We start from the raw sequence: 19847 nt of genomic DNA, 5'->3' as shown, positions 1-19847 counted from the left end.
AAACAGGCTAGCTACCAGCTGGGATTTCAGCAGGGTCTGTGAAGCGCATTAGATTGCAAGAATCAAAATTGAACATACCAGGATTTGTACTTGTTTCATCGATCAAGTTGAGTGTAACGGGAAGATAGTCATCAGAAAGCTAACATGTCACTGACAGACATCTAGCAGGCAATAGAAAGTAATGAATCTGTTCCCTTACTTTCCCTTTCACCTCTTCTGTCTAGATGAACAAAATCTGCATGGGAAGAATAACACACCTTGTCATGAAATCCTATGTAGGAACATATAGCTCTGTATATATGAGCTATACCTTAACACAAACTCTTCTGTCCCATTAAAAAGATCCCTATAGTTAACTCATTGCCTTGATTGTAACAACTAAGAAAACATATTGCTAGAAAATACTATTGAAATGTTGCTGTGGGTTTTCATATTCTGTAACTCAGTTTTATCCCTGAAAACAAACTACTTGGAAAAGCAACTAATGGTGTTCAGCATTTGTTTTCAGAGTTACATTAAATACAAGTACCTGTTTGCACCCACAGAGAATGGGGAAAAGAAAGATTAGATGGGGAAAAAAGTTAAATTCACAAGACTATGATGTAGAACACAAATACTTTTCCCAGAGTTTCATAATGATTTTTCTGGAGTAACAAAACTTTAACTTCCATCATCAAGACAAGCAGTAAGAGGAAGAGGTCTGAGTAAACAAAAAGTGTAAGAAATTAAGCATCTGGGAACTAGCCTCTGACAAGGCCTCATCTCTAAAATGCGCACAGAATTTCAATAACTTTCCCAAGTTCTCACAATTGTATACAAGTGAAGGAAAGTAAGAGGAATAGTTTTATCAGTTCCTGTTTATATTGATCAAGAACACAAGACAAAAATACAACTAAGGCAAAACTTTTTTTTTTTTTGGTAGAAAAATGAAGCAGTCTTATAACTAAGCAGTATTTTCTAGGTTTCTTCTGCAGCAGAACCTTAATCAAGCCTCATTAAACTGATAGTCTTACTCAGTGCATCTTGTTTTCAAGTAAAGCAAAAATAGCAAATGAGATTTGCCTGTAGGCGGCTATTTGGAATATTTCTTCTGACCACGGCACCTGAATGCCCATTAAAGGGAGGTAACGGCCAGTGCTGCTTTTACTCACCCAATTCTGAAATTGTATCAACCATACCAAATCTTTTTCCAGTTGCCACCCCACTTGTTTCTTCACTTTGCACAATCTCAAATACCAGTGAAACTACTGCATTTTTGTCAGTTCCACATCTCAGCTCTTGGATGCTGCTGACACCTAGTTCAGAAATTGCTGTCCTAACCCAAATAATGTTAAATTATTGTACATTTGAAGGTCAGTACAACGTAAACATACATCTTCATACTACACTTGCCCATTAGGCAAATGCAGTATTACAGTATTAACGTGACTTGCACTTAGGTAAAAGCAGAACTGTATTTGTCTGCAAAGCAAGGGATCTTGAATAATATGAATTACACATACACAAGTTCCTTCTCACAGGTATATGCATTTTAAGCAATGAAATGGGTTTTAGCTTGTTCTTTGTACAGGACACTTGCTACATGCCCTAATAGTCAGTTATCTGAAAAAACACCTGAACACAACTGCATAATAGTGCTTTAACATTCATTTGTTAAAATCCAAAACAGCCTTACAGTAGCTGTTAGGTAGTTACCAGTCTCTTCCAAAGACATGCAGTAATAAAGAAAAAAAAAAATCTATCCTTAAGCAGCATCTGAGAAAACAACTTAATGTAACTGCCACTTAGTGGCAGCAATCATTTAGGCATTTTTGGTATCGATACATCTCTTTATCATATAATTCGTACATTAATCAACAAAAATGCAGGCCCCAATCCAGCAAATACTTGTGTGTGTGCAAATCTTTTTCTTCTACGTGGACTATTTCAAGTTAACACTCATCAGATGAGCAAAGTTAAGAACTTGCATAAATCTTTACAGGAGTGGAATTCTTAGTGCTTAAATTTTAACTATTATTTCATATGACTAAGATCCAATTCTAGACTTAAGAGAACACAGGAAACACTCCTACAAAGAATAGTTATGTTGCTTTAAGATAAATGTTTTCAAACCTAACAGAAGCCTTTAGAAATGTGTGTGTCTTCTCTCTGAACACTTTCCTCCTTGGGAGTAATGTGGGTCCAGTCTTATTGCCCTAGCTCCTGGCTACTGCATGAGGAATCAGTAAAGTGCTTATCACAAATTCCACAATTGTGGCATAAAATCAAATTTAAGTAGCTTTGGAATGTTTTCAGATATATAAACTATGAATTAAGGGCTGATGTCTGATCCTCAGCATGTTTCATGGAATCAGTAACAAATATTACGTTCTTCATTTGAAGATAAATTGGAATTCTGCTAGGACTAGGTATATTTCACCTTTGTCCCAGTGAAGTCATCCTCTACCTCCAGCGGAAAAGCTTAACTGGATTTAATTTCAATGTAAATGTTCATGCTTGACCAAAACTTGATGCTCATGCAATTTCACAAGCACCAGCATTCAATGTAACAGTTAGCTTTGTTTAATCAAACATGAAGCACCAGTAGTTTACAGTATATCCACTCTGAATTGTGTTCATAACTTGCTCCCAAATGCACCATAATCCTGAGTGGTCTTGCTTGCCCTTCAATCCTTCCTTTGATGTGTTTCGTTCCTCTCAAATAAAGTATCTTTGATATTAGCTTTGATATAAATTGTATTGATCTTTGTGGCATCTTCTCATTAACATACTTCTGAATATTTAAACTACTAAAACTTTATCTTTAGATACATACATATATATTTTAAATGTTTTGCTAGCTTTCAGATAATTAATCTATGAGAACTGGCTTAGACTGTATGCTCTCTGTAGAGAACTTCTGTATGTTCCTCATACAAAAACAAATGATGGTTTAAAATATTTAGCCATGTGTTTGGATGATTTTTTTTTTTAAAGGCTTCGGTGTTGCTTGTATTTATCTTCCAGTCAGCTACAGGATAATAGCAACAGCAAACACATTGACAATGCAGTTCATTGTTCGGTTTTCCCATCTCACTGTGCAGGCTCCTAGAAGAGATTATTACAAAGTAAAAATAGAATTCCAGTGTCTACATTTACTTTATTGCAGTGTAAATTATGTCAAATTAGTATGAATAATTCAGCTGTGATTTAAGTTAAGTACTATTATGTCACCTTGGCTATAAATAGACTACATGCTGCAAAACATTTTCAGTAACTTGTACATTGCTTACTACCTAACATGAGCCTTTAAAACTTAAGACAGTTTCCAGGAAAAGACAATTTCAGTCTCTCTCTTTAGAAGCTGGACTAGCAAAAATCCTTGAAAATCTCATACTGAAACTGGCAAGATAACCAGACAAGAAATCAGAAAAAAGACTGGATCAAATACATTCTAGTATAATTACTTTCTGTAACTTTTCCTCTTCTCCTGTATCACTGTCTTACAAGCAAAGGAAACATGAAGATTAAACTGTACTTGTTTACATAACTTTATTTTATGATTTTTTTTTCTTAACATTAGTTGACTTTCTGATGCCATTTCTATTTCAAAGTTAAATCTTGGTGCCCTCTTCTAAAAAAAATCTTTCTGAGTCTCTGACAGACATAAGATTATTTTAATCTTGTTCCCCTGTGATACTCTGAACCTGGGAAAAAAATGCACAGAACTAATTTGGAAGCAATAAAACACATCTAAAGCCTGGGTGATAGTTAAGCAACTGAAACACACACCATCGGTCAAACTATTTCTATTTTTTACCAAGTTCTGTTCTCCTCCAAAGGAGCACTGTCTCCTACAGCAGACAGGCAGATGTTTAGGACTACCCACTTGCATTTACTGAGGGTAACATTTTACTGTCTCTTCAACTGATCTATGGTTATTGATGAGGATTAAATGTTTTGAGACTCGTTTCAGAATGAAGGTGTTGCTACTCCTGCTTCTCACACTTTACAAAGCAATTGCTCTTAATGCAGGCACTGACTGCTAACAAAATACTTCTGCTGTGCTTGTAAACAATATCTAATCCTGGAAGCTACTGCTTCTACGATCACTCTTGAAGAAACGTTCAACCTCACTATTACAGCTGAACAATAATTAACATTTCTTTTACTACAAATTTTTAATTTGAGTGAGGAAACTTACCATCAGTTGTGGTATCCCAGAAGCATGAGCTTGCTGTGTGAAGACCAGCTCCACTCCTCTGCATCACTGCACAGGTTACTGCAAGATACAGTCATAAAATCAAGAAGTTAATTATTAAAGCAGAACAGGTGAATCATTCAGTACTTCCAAACTCAAGCCTGCATTATGTTTTCAAATGGCTGGCAGGTGGCTTTCAGTTAAGTCAATGCCTTTTTTGACAACCCCCTCGCCCCCAGCATTTTCCTTAAGAACTTGGTATTCACTTCACGATTATTCTTACTTGCACAAAGACAACAGCTGTAACAAAATGCTTGCTAATAGGATTATGGGTTCTATCTTTTAAACTACTTAGATATGGCTTGTGTCATGTGCACCTCAGAAGGGGATTACAGGTGCTGTCCTCACAGGTACAGCAGAAGTCACAGCTGATGAGTGCTGTTTCCGAGAAGTACTGGTTGACTGTTCTCTGAAACCACCACACTCTGGTAACATGCAGCATTTCTAGACTGACCTGCAGCACTCATATAACCTGTGATAACCTGAATCCAAGACTTTCAAAACAGAACAGAGTGCAAACACTAGCTATTAACACTCCACAAAATGACCCAAATGGGTTAAACTTTTACTTAGTTCCATTTCCCTTCCTCAGACATGCATATAAATATCATGGGACGTGGTTTAACATACAGGACTAAAGTCTTTCAAATGTCTGTATTTATAGTAAGGTTAATCCTACTGAAGATACTATTTAAGATAAGCAATTATTTCCTGAACTGATACCAAAAAAGTTGATATAATTGTTTTGGGGTTGCTTAACAGTCAGAAAAGATTGTGTAACATGTCATCTTGTGTGCTAAGTGTTGCTAGCTTGCTTAGCTCAGGTGAAACTGCCAAGGTTTCACCACAGGTATTACTAAAAATTTACATAACCGAAGAGTTCAGGTACCTACTCTGCTTTGTTTACAGTTTAAAACTTTCTACTGAGTATTGCACTGCATTCAAAGGAACCTTTCAGCAATTACTCACTGTGATTATATGTGGTAAAAGTATGACTGCTTGTACTTACCAATGTACTTATATGTTTTTCCGAGTTTTACCAGATGTGTTAGTGACTGTTCTACTATAGCAGCAGTCCACTGGTTGACTTTGTTGTGATTATAATCTGTCTTGCCTAAAACATTTTCTATGCACTAAAATAGAGAATTAAAAAAAATAGTTTCAGTAAACATACTTCAAAATGTAGAAGTTTAAAATGTCTCACATAATCCGAGGAATTTTATCTGGCAATTTGATTCCTTTAAATCACTTGAGTTTATCAAGTATCAGCAGCTGAACAGGAAATAAAATGAGCCTTCTCGTAAGCTTATTTTTAGTACGTACTTGCTACATTATTACATGGAGAAAATGAGGCTCTGACTGAACATTTCTGGTAGGAAAGACCTTAGCCATATGCTTTAAGTACCAAGTTAAGTGAACGGATCTATTCACCAGTGAAGACACTAACACATGCCACTGCTCCTAATGACTGCCTACTCCAGCTTGGCTTTCAGAAGCTACTGTAATGGAACCGTACTACTCAAATCAATAATGTCAGCTTGGGCTGGCCAACCTCTCAGAGCCTGCAAGCAATATACTAAAATCCTCAGAGCAACAATAGTGAAATGCATACCCCAGCTCAAAAGATGAGGAAGATATGAGAGAGTGAAGCATCCTATTTTGCAGCACAAGAAATACCTGAACTGCTTGAAAATTGCATGTTCTCCCACAGCTACAGATTGGCCAACTCTTGCTTAAAGTGATTGAACTGTAACCCTTCTCTGTAACTGTAACTCTTAAACTGCATTCTCTACTACTACTAACAAATTCACAATTATGTGCTGATGGATACTGCTCTAAAATTGAGAAATCTGGTTAAAAAACATACACCTGGAAAAGGTAAGCAAAATAGAACTATGTTCTCCTCTGATTTAGTAAGATGAATCCCACACACTAACCATCCACGAACAGGCTGTGTAAGAGACTGGTGCCCCAGATCTTAAAAAGTCCAAATAGTTCTGAAGACAGTGTATGAAGCTGCACAAAGGACTCAATGGAAATAAATATTCACAAAACAGAAGAGGGACAAAAAGATCCCTTGGAGATTTTGGTCCTTTTAGAAATGAACCCAGTGCCAGAGCTCCTTGGCTCTGGTTAAGCTTTCAATCAGCGGCAGAAACACCTGGCTTTATTCCCAGCGTCTGGAGACTCTGTCATGCCGTATGTGGCCTTTCACGGCAGGGACAGTTACATAAAGGGCTGACTTATCGTTTATCTGACATCTAAGAGCTTGCCGCTGTGCATCAGAACAGTTCTAAAGGTGCAGCCCTTCCCCTTCCTGACAGGGCACGTGGGAAGGGAATCATAGAGCCCCTCTAGGAATTCCTTTCTCAGAATGGTATTTCTCTGCAAAACATGACAGCATGCTGTATGCAGCCAGCTCTTCATTAATCCCTTTCCAGTTACTAGGTATTTAATTTAGACCATCCGGCTACTCACTTTCAACCTGATCTTTTTGTTGAAATTTTTTTTTTCAAAAGCACTGCTAGAATAATGAGCTCATGTAGTGCAACCTTGTGCTCAAGCCAAGGCTAACTTCCAAGTTTGATCACGTCGCTCAAGGTCTTGTCCAGTCAAGTTTTAAAAATCTTTAAGGATGAAGACTCCACAAGCTCTTCCTGCAACCTCTCTAGTGATTAGCTAGTCTCTAGCTGGATCAAAGAGGAAAAGAAATAAATCAGAGTGAACTTCTCTTGCAACTTGTGACTGCTGGCCCTCATCTTTCCACTGTAATGTGAATTCTGGTACTCTCTTCTCCCATCTACCGTCCCTTTAGGTAGCTGAAGAGAGATCAGATGAGGCTTAAAGCAGCTCCAAATGAAACTCAGCCTTTATTTGATACAAACAATACTTTCATGTAAGACTGAATTTATCTGGGAAGGTCAATGAAAGTAACAACTTTCACTATAGTGCAAGATAAGGTCAATAATTTCTTTGAAATACAGCTTCTAGCTAAAACCTACCTCCTTAACTATGTTGTGGGCCTCATCAGCATTGAAGATCATCTGTAATAAAAATTAATTATTATTATATCTGATAGAACAGAAAAGGAATAATACAGTTTTACTCTAACATGTAAGAATCAGGCCCCATGTCTGGTTATTCACACTGTGTAGTCTCTTAGTATAATTCTAAAATTACTTTTTTCCCCAGCACCATACAGATGTTAATCGGTATCATTTTGGTTGTCACATCTGAGTGGCTCCCTGGGCCTCAGTGAGCTTGGAAACAGTCTCAATTTACACTTTCTGTAAAGATTAAATTCCACCACTGTCTATGCTTGTCATGTTCTCTAAGCCAAAAAGCTAAATGGCAATTTTTTTTCCTCTGAGCCCTAATCTGGGATTTACTGGAGTCACGGATTTACTAACCCGTGGGTTACACCTTCCTGCCAAATGGCAACACCAGGTTTTGCAACCCTGGTATCAAAAAGACTGGCTTCCACAGTCATTAGTTTACCCAAATAACTTTCCCAAGTGCAGAAAAAGCTTGCCAGTTTTAATGCCTCCTGTTTTCTCCCTATTCCTACTCATCAGAATTTAGCTTGGCTTCTAAACGAAATATGGCATGTGCCATGGTGCCGACTGCCTCTTCGTAACTGTGGATTTCAAGCACCTGGGCATGGACAGAAACCTCGAGGGCAGTATGTTTCTATGAGGGTGTTTTGATTATTTTTTTTAACGCAAACTGGTGGCTAGAGACCCGAAGTAAGGCTCCCTGGGGAGGGAAAGGCTCCTCAGTCCCGGCTGGCAGGGAGCGGCCTGCAGCGCAGACCGGGCTCAGCACTCGCTGTTTTTCCAGGGGTGATACAAGAAAGATGGCCGCAGCCCGGCAGCACCCCGCGGGCGGCAGCACCCCGCGCCGCCTCCGCTCCCCCGGCGGGCGCGCTCAGCCCCCGGCCGGCCGGGCCGCTGGCAGCAGGAGGCCGCGGCGGGCAGAGGGCAGCGCCGAGCCCCCCGCCCGCCCGGCACGGGGGTGCCCCACGGCGCACGGCCCGCCCGCACCGCCGGCAGCCTGCCCGCCCAGGGCAGGGGCTACGGCCCCGCCAGCGACGCCCGCCCCCCGCCGGGCTCTCGGCCGGGCTCCTCCGGCGCGGGGGGCAGCGCGGGCCCGGGGGTGGCTGGCGGAGGGCCCCGCACCCCGCCCGGGCACAGCCCGCAGCCGCGTCGGAGGGTGCCGGCCCCTACCTCGTCGTTGTGCGGGTGAAACTCCTCCATGGCCCCGGCGCGGGCGGCGGCTGTTCCGGCGGCGGCGGCGGCGTCCCTGAGTCCTGCGCGGCTCCGCCTCCGCCGGGCCGGGCCGGGCCGGGCTGGGCTTGGCCGGGCGGGGCCTCCTGCGGCAGCGGCCGGCCCGCAGCGCGGGGGAGCGGGCCGCCTTGCAGGCGCCCGCTGCGGAGCGAAGAGGCCGGGTCTCCGCGGGCCGGCGGGTCCCCGGGGCCAGCCGTGCCGTGCCGGGGAGCAGAGGCGCGGCCGCCGGCCCGTGGTATACAGCCAGGCCGGCAGAGACCCCCGGCAGGCGCTCGGGCTGGCGGGGCGGCCCTGGCTCCTGCTCCGTGGCCTTTGCCAGCTCTCGGCAGCGCCGGGCGACCACGCAGCAGGTACTGTGCCCTGGTGGTCACAGTCCCGCGTACAAATACGTATCTGTAGTTGTATTGCTGTACATGTGCCCCTTGCTGCACACACCGAACTGCACAGGAGCGGCTCCTACACAGAACCCCTGCCCCCACACACACCCCGCTGCCTTTTTTCCCCTCTGTTTCTGAAAGGTTCTGTGTCACTAACCGGACACAAAGTTGCCGTTCGATTTTTGAGAATGGCAAATGGCGATTTCAGGTTCTTTTTAATTCCACTTTATTATGAAGAATTGATCCTGAGTTTTATTTGACTCGGTACATCAATACACACAAATACATCACATCTTTCCTCTCCACGAAGTTGCCCAGGAAACAGGAAAGACACCCAGTGCAAAACAGTGCGGAACTGTCAGACAGTGCGGGCTGTGGTTGTTGTTGGGTTTTTTTAAATTATTATTATTTTGGGGGAAGGTCTTGCGTAGATTTCTCCCGTGTGATACCTGGTATTTCTACACCAGATGGAGCACAAGGAGAGGACTGAGGCTGCCCCGCTTGTTCCATCTTGGTGGTGTCTGTTGGACAGCCAGCTGCTTGCCGCACTGTGTTGTCTCCATTGCACACTCACTGGAAACAATCTGAAAAACATGGAAGTGCGGGAGGAAGCAAAGCCAAACATTTTGATACTGCCTTGCCCTCAAATTAGCTTTCACATTTAATATTTGCTAATGGCTATAGTAGAAGACTGAACGCAAAGACTGAATCTCTTTAAGAGCAGACACTTTATGAGCAAGCACAGATGGATGTAGTCGTAAGGAAACACATGAAACAAAATCTCCTTCAGTACAATTTTTTTCTGGTGTGACCTCTGCCGTATTTTCGGAGGCTAAGCTAAGGTTAAAATTGCATGTTTATTTTTAAAGAAACAAAAACTACTGGAAGCATGTGTTGTATATGCATTGGCAAGCTGTAGACAAAGCTAACAGTGCTAAAATAACTTACCCATGGGTCCTGTGCATTTTTTTATGCTATTTTCAGAGACCATGCATCTTTACATCTGTATGTTTGGATGCAGTATAATATCAAATGAAAGCAGTTTCTAGACTATTTTTCAGTTCTGATTAGAAATGTTCAAATAAATACATTCTTTGAAATATCAGCAACACTCAGTGAATTCCATGGAAAATAGACAGGATTCCTGAATAACACCGATGAGTGTGTGTGTGTGTGTGTGTGTGTGTGTGTAGGTCCTAATGCAAAAAAAATTACCTATCCTTCCTCCTCCACTACCTTTACAGATAGAAGGGTAGCAGGAGATCTGAGGAAATTCAGAGACCATCAGGCTCAGCTCAACATCCAGAGAGCCATTAGAAAAATAACAAAACAAACCAATATTAATCCAGGAAGTGTTTACAAATAAACACCCAACATCACCCGTGAACACCCAACACAGATGTGTCAAGAGTATATGTCAAATAATCTGATTTTATTCTTTGGTAGGACAGCTGGTTTAATGGATGAAGAGGAAATAAATAAGGGGGATGTTATTTGTAGTAATTTTGTCTTTTTATGCTCTTCCATATGAGAACATTTCATCTAGGGAAAAAGTAACCAATCATTCCTAATAAAGAGTTATCAAAGTAGGAGGAATAAACACAGGAAGATGGGTGTTTTTTTGCCCCAGGAGCAATAAGTTTTAGTTGCAATAACTGGAATCATGGAATAGAAATGGTGCTTATAAAAGCTTTATAATGACAGCATGTTGAAAGAAGTTACAAGCACATGGAATGACAGGATCAAAATTTTTAATATTGAATAGGTTGGAGAGAGCAACAAGAGAAATTTCATTAAAAAGATAAAGTACTCTCTGTACAACCAGGACATCAAATACACAAATACTAAATGGGGACTAATTGTGTAGGCAGTAGTCCTGCAGAAAAAAACACGGAATTACAATAAATAGGAGCCCAAGTATGATGTTATAAATAACTAAATGTATCAAAGAATACCGTGAAGCACACAGAAGGCAATTGTTCTGCTTGATGTTGATCAGGCATTGAATGTAACTCTCAGCCCAGCGTGATGGCGGGACAGACAGAACAGTAATTCTTCCTGAAGACAAGAAGACTGAAAAGGAAGCTTAGAAAATGTCATTGGTGAAGGAACTGCATTTGTTTTATATCCCTTCCCAGTCTTCCTCGTAGATGTCTTTGACTGCATAGCGATTTACTGAAAAAGGTGATTAATGGGACAACGATGAAAGCTAGGAGAAGAACTAATGGCTTTAATTTGAACTCAGGGAGATTTATGTTAAATATTAGGAAAAAAAGAATCCAAGTATAAGAGTAATAAAGCACTGAAGCAGACCTGGTTTTGGAATCACCTCCGCTGGATCAATAACACATTAGATGAGACAACATGCACCAGGCAGCTAGCTAGCCTTTAGAGAGGAGGAGGTATTAAATCATCTTTTGAGATAGTTTCAGACTTAGATTTATTCAACTTTCACAACTATTGACTGGATATTTTCCTTTCTTTCCTAACAGATTCACTTTTTATCTAATGTCAGTAACCAAAATCACTAATATTTTAAATTTTTTTTTCCTGAGAATGACTAATGCTTTCACTGATTTCATAAGAGCAATACTAAATTGTAACAAGGAGCCAGCACATTTCTTTTCAAAGGGAGTTAACTGATAACATTGCTTAATTCTTTATTACACTACTGCAACTTGTAAACTGAAAAATGCAAATGCGTTGGCAGCATAATTAGTTCTACAAACTGTAATAGGACATGCGAAAAGTGCTGGAAGAAGTGGCTCAGAAACACAATTCTAAATCTGAAAGAGCTGTAGGCTTTCATCTTTCAAATGCAGAACAAGAGCTCCTAAAAAGAGAGAGAGAATAAACAGAGCAGCTCAAATCACTTGTTGATTAAAAAGCAAATATTTGAAGAGGATTTGGCATATTGGAGAGGTGGCAGTCTGCACAGGCTGTGCAGATCCTCCACTGCTTGAGCACAGCCAGTGAAAAATGTGAATACTAATGCAGCTAAAATAGTATGCCTCCTGCCTCAATTTTTCCTTTAAATTGTTGTAAACATTTTAAACCTTCACATCAACCTTAAACTGCTGAATACAAAATCAGTAGAATTCTAGTATTTAATTTTTCTGACTTAGCTCCTAAGCCGCATATGGCTGGATGTTGGAGGAAGGATCAGCATGTGCTGCTCTTGTTCTTGCTCTTTTCCTACACACTCACTGCTCAGTACCACAGGGAACGGAGTGGTAGATTAGATGGACTTTGGGCTAATCAATATGGCAGCTTTTGTGTTGGCCAGATCAGGGATGCTTGGCCCTAGCAGACATTTTAATGATTTGCTTCTCTGAATTATTTTTTTTCCCAGGAATTGTTTTTGTGTTAACTGCAGTGACTTGCTAGAACTTCCTTGAAGAGCTGAATGCCCTCAAACAATTGTTGAAAAAATTCTTAGTGAATTGTCAGAGACATCACTATTTCCATAGCTACAAATGGCCTGCCAAAGCCAATTCTGTATTTTTGGAATCAACAGGGTACTGGGAAAGCACATTGTGATCATGAGTGAGAACAGGAATACAGCACGGAACCTGTGCAAGCGGCTTAGCCCAGCCCTGTGGAACAAAGTGTGGAGCTGGAACTGCTGCTACCACATCTGCAGGGTGCTGCCTTCGGCGTGTTCGGCTGCTGGGAGCACGGCGTCTGTTCAGGCCTGAGCTGGAATGGCTGTATTGCGAGTCCAGGCTGTATTGCAAGTTCCTTAGAAGCTGATGTGATTTGTCAGATGAGCTTTGTGATATGACAATGTACACAGTCAATTTTAGGGTTAATCTTGACCAGCTGTCACAGTTAAATGCCCTATTTATTGTCTGTAGTAAGTGTTTAAAATGTACATCAAGGTAAAGTAAGTTCCCAGTGCTAGCAAGCTTGCATAGCACCCACTCTAGTGGCTTACCCACTTAAATGATCCAAAACATTACCATTAGTGTTATGATATATGAAAAATGAATAAATAGGAAGTTTTAATACTTTTTCCTCTATTTTACAATAGTGAAACTTGTATTAGTATTACTTGGATTTTTATAATGTTATTTTCTGTAATCATAGCTTACACAATGTGTTTGAAATCAGAATGAAGCAACAATATTTTACTCAAGTTAGCTATCTCTTCTAACTACACAGAATTTCCTGACGCTACATATATTTAAAACGTGCAACAAAGTCATAACTGGTAAAAGCAAATGATCTAATGAAATCTCTTCAAAGGAACAAATCAAAAGCACATTCTTACTTGCACTACGCATTAAGTGGTGCTTTGATTTATGTGTCATTTGCCTTTGAAAGTACAGTACTATGAGCTTTAAAAGGAATAAGAATTAATTCCTTTCTTAATGTGTTGATTTGCAAAATGTTCTATTTTTTATATTATTTCATAATACTGCTTCTAGTTGTTTAGGAGTTTCAGTTGCAAGACTCCACTTAATTACTGAGAATGCTTCCAAAACTTCAGCTATTTGGTCAAAAACTGTCTATGTAACTTGCTATTTCATCTTGAAATTTTTTTGGAAGATTGATTAAAAACTGGCTAGGATATTTCCTAAAATGAAGCTAAGGAAAAAAATGTTATTTTCATCACAGTAAAAAGACAGAAAATTTTTACAGCATTTTATTTTTAAAAAGTCTAGCACCTTTAGAGGTAAAAAAAAGCAAACCCAAACTTATTTGGCAAGGAGATAATCCAAAGAGCAAATGTTGGAGGAGTTTTATGAAAACTCACCCAAGCAAGTCCAATTATAAATCTCTGAAAAACTGTCTGCACATTTTTAGAGTAAGTTTGTTCAAGGTCACCATCATTACTTAAAAATTCTGTTTGTACTGAATACGCTGCTGGTCTATGCTCTACCCACTAGCTACATGAACATAACAAGGCTTTGCATTCAGCTGCAGCTTCTGAAGGCCATTAAGGCTATGTCTGTTACGGGAATGCTTTCTGCTTTCCAGGTACTGATGTGTAGTTGGGTGGCATCCTTATTTCATCTTGGGAATAAGTGTATTGCATAACTTCATTCCCCTTCCCATGCTCAGATCCCCTGCCTCCCAGCATCCTGGGCATACTGCCCAGGCAAAACTGTGGCACTGATAAACAGAGCAATGGTCTGCACAGTTGGTGGACCAGGACCCCTGTAACGTGCTGCAACATATCAACAGGTAGCTGCAGATGAGTCTGTGGCAGTTAGTACTACAAAAGAACACTTAAACCTCCTCTTTTCTCAAGCACCCCTGCCAACTCTTGCATGTTCAGGCAACCAGAGGGGTGCAACCTTGCTGGCTTAAACAGAAAAGCCATCATCAGAGAAAGAGGATTGAGGGACAGTGTTACATCTGAAGATGGTGTGGACAGGATAGGCTGAGACAGACAGACAGACAAGAAGGGAGAAAAAGCATGGTAGGTAGGGGACAAGAAGGTGACAGCCAGCACGGAGCATTTCAGAACACAAAGCCCAGCATATCTGAATTTCAAATCAAATAGCTGAGAATCCCACTGGCAAAATCAAAGATATTCTAGCATAGAAAAAATGTCACATGCCTTCTTGCAACCCGAGGGTTAAGTGTCTTAGAAAGGCTATTATAAACGAATGCTGCAGCCATTCTAATATAGCAAATCAGAAGCATTATTCCTATGCAACATGGCTATTCAAACAGAAAGTACAGAGCTGGAAGGGGAGCAGAGGGCTTGCCTCTTTCACTTCCTAAGCTTTGAAACTTGTCCTAGCATGGAGCAGACAGAACAGTGTCATGTCCTTGTGTCCAGGCAACTGTGCAAACATATTTCACTTGGGATAAAAGCTGATAGACATTTTTTATTTCTATTTCATGGGAAATGCTGACATTTCAGACCTTACAGTTTTAGCAGAAATTAAAATTTCAAAATGAAATGCAGTTTGTGGGCACTGGTCACCTGCTCACTGAAGCAATATATTTGTTGTGGCTCTCATAAGGGGACAAAACGATCCACGATGAAAACAACTTCCACTGGTCCATACCACTCATACATGCTGGAGCTAGCAGACAACTACTACTGACAAGTTTATCTGGCAATCAAGAAGAAAAAGTGTTTGATGAAGATAAGAGGAGGCACTAACAAAATGTAGAATGAGACTGACTGAAGAACTGAATGCTGCTGTGCATGGCAGTAATTCATCAGTACAATGAAATAGCCCAGGAGAAGCTATTACCTGTCCTGAAGGATGTTTGCAGGATTTTCATCTTCATAAAACCTTGTGTTTGACACCAAACATAAGAAAAGTCAGTGACATATCTAATATCTCTAGTTTTGAAATGTAAATGTTAGCTTCTAAGGAAGAGATACGATGAGGTTTTAGGCTTGTTGATGATATTGATGGGTGGTCCTTGAGAACAGTTCTCTCCTGGCTGCCTTTAAGAAATAGATAAACTCTTACCTAGAGAGAGAACAGCACGCTTACAGCTTAACACAGGGATCTGACTTCTTCGTGATTTGTTTCCTTCTGTGCTGGCATAGAGGTCTGCAATAATGGCACAAACCTTCTGTACTGGGTTTACATGGTATAGTGCTGGCAGTGGTTGGGGCGCTGCAGGGGTGGCCTCTGTGAGAAGACACCAGGAGCTGCCCCCATGTCAGCCACAGCTGGTTCCAGCTTGCTCAAAACCAGATCTGCTGCTGCCCAAAGCTGGGCCCATCGGCCAGGCTGGCGGTGCCTCTGATAAAGCATTTAAGAAAGGGTAAAAAACCACAGTGCAGCAGCTGTGAGAGAGGAGTGAGGAAAAGTGTGAGAGAAACAGCTCTGCAGGCACCCAGGTCAGTGCAGAAGGAGGGGCAGGAGGTGCTCCAGGTGCCAGAGCAGAGATTTCCCCACAGCCCATGGTGAAAACCATGGTGACACAGGTTTTCCCCCTGCAGCCCATGGAGGACCCCGTGCAGGAGCAGGTGGACATACCCTGAAGGAAGCTGCAGCCCATGGAGAGCTCATACAGGAGCAGGATCCTGGCAGGGGCTGTGGCAGGGGAGAGGTGCCCATGCAGGAGCACTCTGTTCATGAAGGACTGTACCCGCTGCGAAAGAACCCACACTGGAGTATTTCCTAAAGAACCATAGCCTTTGGGAAGAACTGATATTGAAGAAGTTCATGAAGGTTGTGTCCCATGGGAGGGACCCCACACTGGAGCTGGGGAAAAGAGTGAGAAGGAAGGAGTGGTGGAGAGCAGCTGTTAGGGACTGACCACAGCCTCCATTCCTCATCCATCTGCAACGCTCAGTGGGGAGGTAGAAGAGTCAGGAGCTAAGGAGTGAAGATGAGCCTGGGAAGAAGAGAGGGCTGGAGGGAAGGTGTTTTTATTTTTGTCCTTGTTTTTCACCATCCTACTATATTTTTAACTGTCAATAGATAAAATTAATTTTCTCCAAGTGGAATCTGTTTTGCCCATGACAGTAATTGCGAAGTGATCACCTTGTCTTTTTCTTGACCCACAAGCTTTTCTATCCTGTTTTCTTCCCCTGCCTTGAGGAGTGATGGAGCTGCTGGGTAGGCATCTGGCAGCCAGCCAGGGTCAGCCAGCACACCTTCCACCAACAGATTACAGCTCCCTGTGTACATCGGAAAGCAACATTTTCTCCAAACCGCTAGCTGTTCTCTAAGTGTTACAGAATAACTGTCAGTGTGGTTTTATTCAGTAATAATCGGCAATTAGAGACACAAAAAAGAATATCAACTTTCTTAGAGCATGAAAGGAAGACGCATGTGCTGTTTATCATTTGTTCCACTTCAGTCATTTTTCTAATGATTTTATAAATACAAACCAGGAACAGCAGGAACAGCTAAAGAGCAGAATGCTGAAGTAAAAACCTAGCACAGATGATATGACTAGGCATTCTCCATCCTATGGCTTGTTTTCTTCTGCTGTAAGTGATGCCTATGTTCCAGTAATATAAGGAAATGAGAATATATCTAACCAGTCAAAGGCAATGGACACTGTATTTAGGATGTATTACTAACTTTTTATATCTATCACTCTGTATCAACACCTCTTGGACCAATCCTACCTGTAACTGGATTTAAAAATTCAATGTGTAATTGTGTGTGTGAGTGGAAAAGACTTGGTTTCCCAAGTAGATCAAATGAGCATTACAGAATATATTTTACTTTTCCATTAGCAAAACAGCATGACAGGCAACTTAGTAGGAACTGCTAGTGATCACAATTTAAAAATAAATACCTTAAAGCAAAAAAAATCCCATGAGTTTATTCACGGGGTTTTTTTTGTTTGTTTGTTTGTTTGTTTTTAAATGAGAAATTGGCTGGGTTCAGTTTAGAATGCTTCCAGATCTATTTCTTCAAAATGTATTGAATTACTTCCTCCTACAAATCCAAATTCACCACAGATGGTTCATGAACAGTGTGTGATCCTATATTGAAATTCTCAGTTGCTGTTTGGTTTACTTAGGTACATGGGTAACCTTTGAAGTCAGAGAACCACAAATAGATAAAGTCTTAATGAGGCTATTCGTAACACTATGAAGGCTCAGAAATTTGAATGATTTCTGAGAGGACTGTTTTGTTTGTCAAGATTTGGAAATGTGTGGTAAAGAAAATTACCTTCTGTGAGCTTATAGTGTAAACATGAAAGTCTACCAAAACTGCCTGTTCACCTGTTTCTAACTCTTCATTTGCTCCTGTTAAATGATCTTAAATAATATCTAAAAATGCACAGAAATAGTGTTGTTTTAAATGCCATTCAAGCAGTCATCATAATGCTGTTGTAGGATTATAAATTACAAGAGCTTCTGTCCAGAAACTCCTACAGCATTCATGTTTGAAGATGACAGGTTTTATATGTATAAACATCTAAGTAAAAACAAGAACTGTTTTTAAAATTATTTGTTTAAAAACATCTAGCCTATGAATTTTGTTATTGTGTACTATGCATAAAAACATCTTAATCTCAGTCTTCTATAATTTAGAAATGCTGCAGTATCAGCTACTAAAAGCAGGCATGCTGCTATCCTTTTCTTGAATGCAAGACCTTAATTGCATGAAAGTTAAATAAAACATGTGGTTCTTTACCATGACCAGAGCACTTGTCTTTAAAGCTATTATTTGATTTACTGAGATGAAAATAACCATTATAGGACTGGGATGCATTCCTGTCATTGTTCTTAATACAGCAGATATAAAATGCCATACCACTAGACATGGAATTAAAAAGTGACAAGAATGTTACATGAATGCATTTACATTTTGGTGATTATTTTTTTCTTGTTGTTTGGGAAAAAAACCCAAACACACATAATTTTTAAGGTGGAGCAAACACCACAGACAGCCAACCTGATGTGAAGGCTCAGAGCCAGCATATGGAGTGGTCCAGCCCCTCTCCCCTCAATTTCCTCCCTCAGCAGCACAATGCTGCTTTCCCTGGCAGAGGCTCTGGTCCCCCACTGACTCCTCACCCTGGGAACAGGCTCACTAAATCAGCAGCCACAAAAACTGAGTAACTTTCTGCTGGTTTTCTGCACTGGCTTGCTAAGAGGTCAGACAGACAGCAGAGCAAGGGAGAACATCATCGAAGAAAACTGGTAGTGAATAGTGGATTTCACCTTTAAATGGCTGTAAAACATTGGAGTAACAGCCTTTTAACCAAACATGAGCTTATTTTCCCCAGGTATCAAAATAGTTTTTTAAAATAATCCTTTTGTATAGTAATTTTTTATCTGTACCTGTACTAGGAGGTACTGTTAGGCAGCAAAAAATCCTAATCATTCTTGCCTGTCACAGTCCTGCTTTAAGGCAATGAACATCCTAGCTAAAAGGGAAGAGAAACTGAACATCCCTTTTTGTCATTCTGGCTGAAAGAATTAAAAATATTGTCCAAACTGCTTTCCAACATTCCATAGAAAAGCATGAATATAAGCTAATTTTTTGGACTGATGGGCTTCTCTGAACTGGAAACGCAAGGACTAGCAGTTGCCTTAATATGCTAAGGGAGAGACAGCCAGCAAGGAGATGTGATTGTACCCTAAGGGCTCTAAGAAGTAGAGTGTACATTGGAAGATGTGATTTCTACAAAGACAAAACTGGATGTCTGCATAGAAACCGCCTACAGAAGGTAGGTGTATACGATCTTTCTATAGGGTTCAAGGCAACACAGTTGGGCTGTGTTCGGAAGTCATTTAAACCACATTGAAGAAACACTTCATTCGAGATGACAGCTTTTCTCTTTGCACAAAACATCTCATAAGACTACAACTTGAACAACAGCACTGAGCAAAGCATAACACAAATGAAAGAAAGACAAATTAGTGACTCTTGCCACAGCATTGAGTTTTCCAATGGGAGAAGAATTCTTTTATAAAATAAATGGAAGTATTTTTGCTGTGAAGATGTTTTTCCAAACCCTCTTTCAAATGCAGAATGCAGCTTCCCACTTCCTAAGCACTGTTTCTTGTCAAGGATAAGTGGAATCAGTTTATTTGAGATAAATGCCCCTTCATTTTCTGACCAGAATGGAAAACTTTGGTGTATAAAACCTGCTTTAAATGTTTGGTGTTGGCGTTAACAAGTATCTTTGCTTGCAGCAGAATACTTCCATAAATGAAAGACAAATTTGAGGGTCAATGCTTTGGTACACTATGTTAATCCAGTGTGTGAACCCTGTAGTTTTATAAACTCATTTTCTAGTTGGCATATATCGAAGTGATGCAGTGAGACAAGATGATGAAAAGACACTGCTGAAATATCTTGATCCTAGAGTAGTTCAGTGACAGCAAACAGAGGAAAAAGAAGAGTTTCATCTGAAACCCTAGAAATTTTTGCAAACCACATATTATTGGCAAGCTCTGAGGGTCCTGTGTATGCATTTTCAGCCAAAGTAACTATAGTAATCTTCTAGAGTTTTAGCGAGATTTTGTTAGAAGAAATGGCATAACTT

At 40.6% G+C, this 19847-nt stretch overlaps 1 protein-coding gene across 1 annotated transcript; it reads right to left on the bottom strand.

Moving 5' to 3' along the window:
• Positions 1–839: 839 nt before the first annotated feature.
• On the bottom strand, positions 840–8608 carry DYNLT3 (dynein light chain Tctex-type 3). The gene is made up of 5 exons (XM_055702934.1): positions 8467–8608; positions 7243–7284; positions 5250–5373; positions 4184–4261; positions 840–3087 (listed from the first exon to the last, which is right to left on the bottom strand). Exons 1-5 carry the CDS (start codon positions 8494–8496, stop codon positions 3011–3013), a joined length of 351 nt encoding a protein of 116 aa, XP_055558909.1. The 5' UTR covers positions 8497–8608; the 3' UTR covers positions 840–3010.
• Positions 8609–19847: the final 11239 nt, after the last annotated feature.

This window comes from Falco cherrug, chromosome 2 (genome assembly GCF_023634085.1).
Source record: "Falco cherrug isolate bFalChe1 chromosome 2, bFalChe1.pri, whole genome shotgun sequence".
NCBI classification, from domain to species: domain Eukaryota; kingdom Metazoa; phylum Chordata; class Aves; order Falconiformes; family Falconidae; genus Falco; species Falco cherrug.
This window is presented reverse-complemented; position numbering and strand designations above follow the sequence as displayed.

Coding starts and splice junctions, on each gene's coding strand:
- DYNLT3 (XM_055702934.1), bottom strand. CDS start 8,496: ATGGAGGAGTTTCACCCGCACAACGACGAG. Junction 4,262..5,249: donor AAAAACATATAAGTACATTG/GTAAGTACAAGC, acceptor TGTATCTTGCAG/TAACCTGTGCAGTGATGCAG. Junction 3,088..4,183: donor CTGGGATACCACAACTGATG/GTAAGTTTCCTC, acceptor AATCTCTTCTAG/GAGCCTGCACAGTGAGATGG.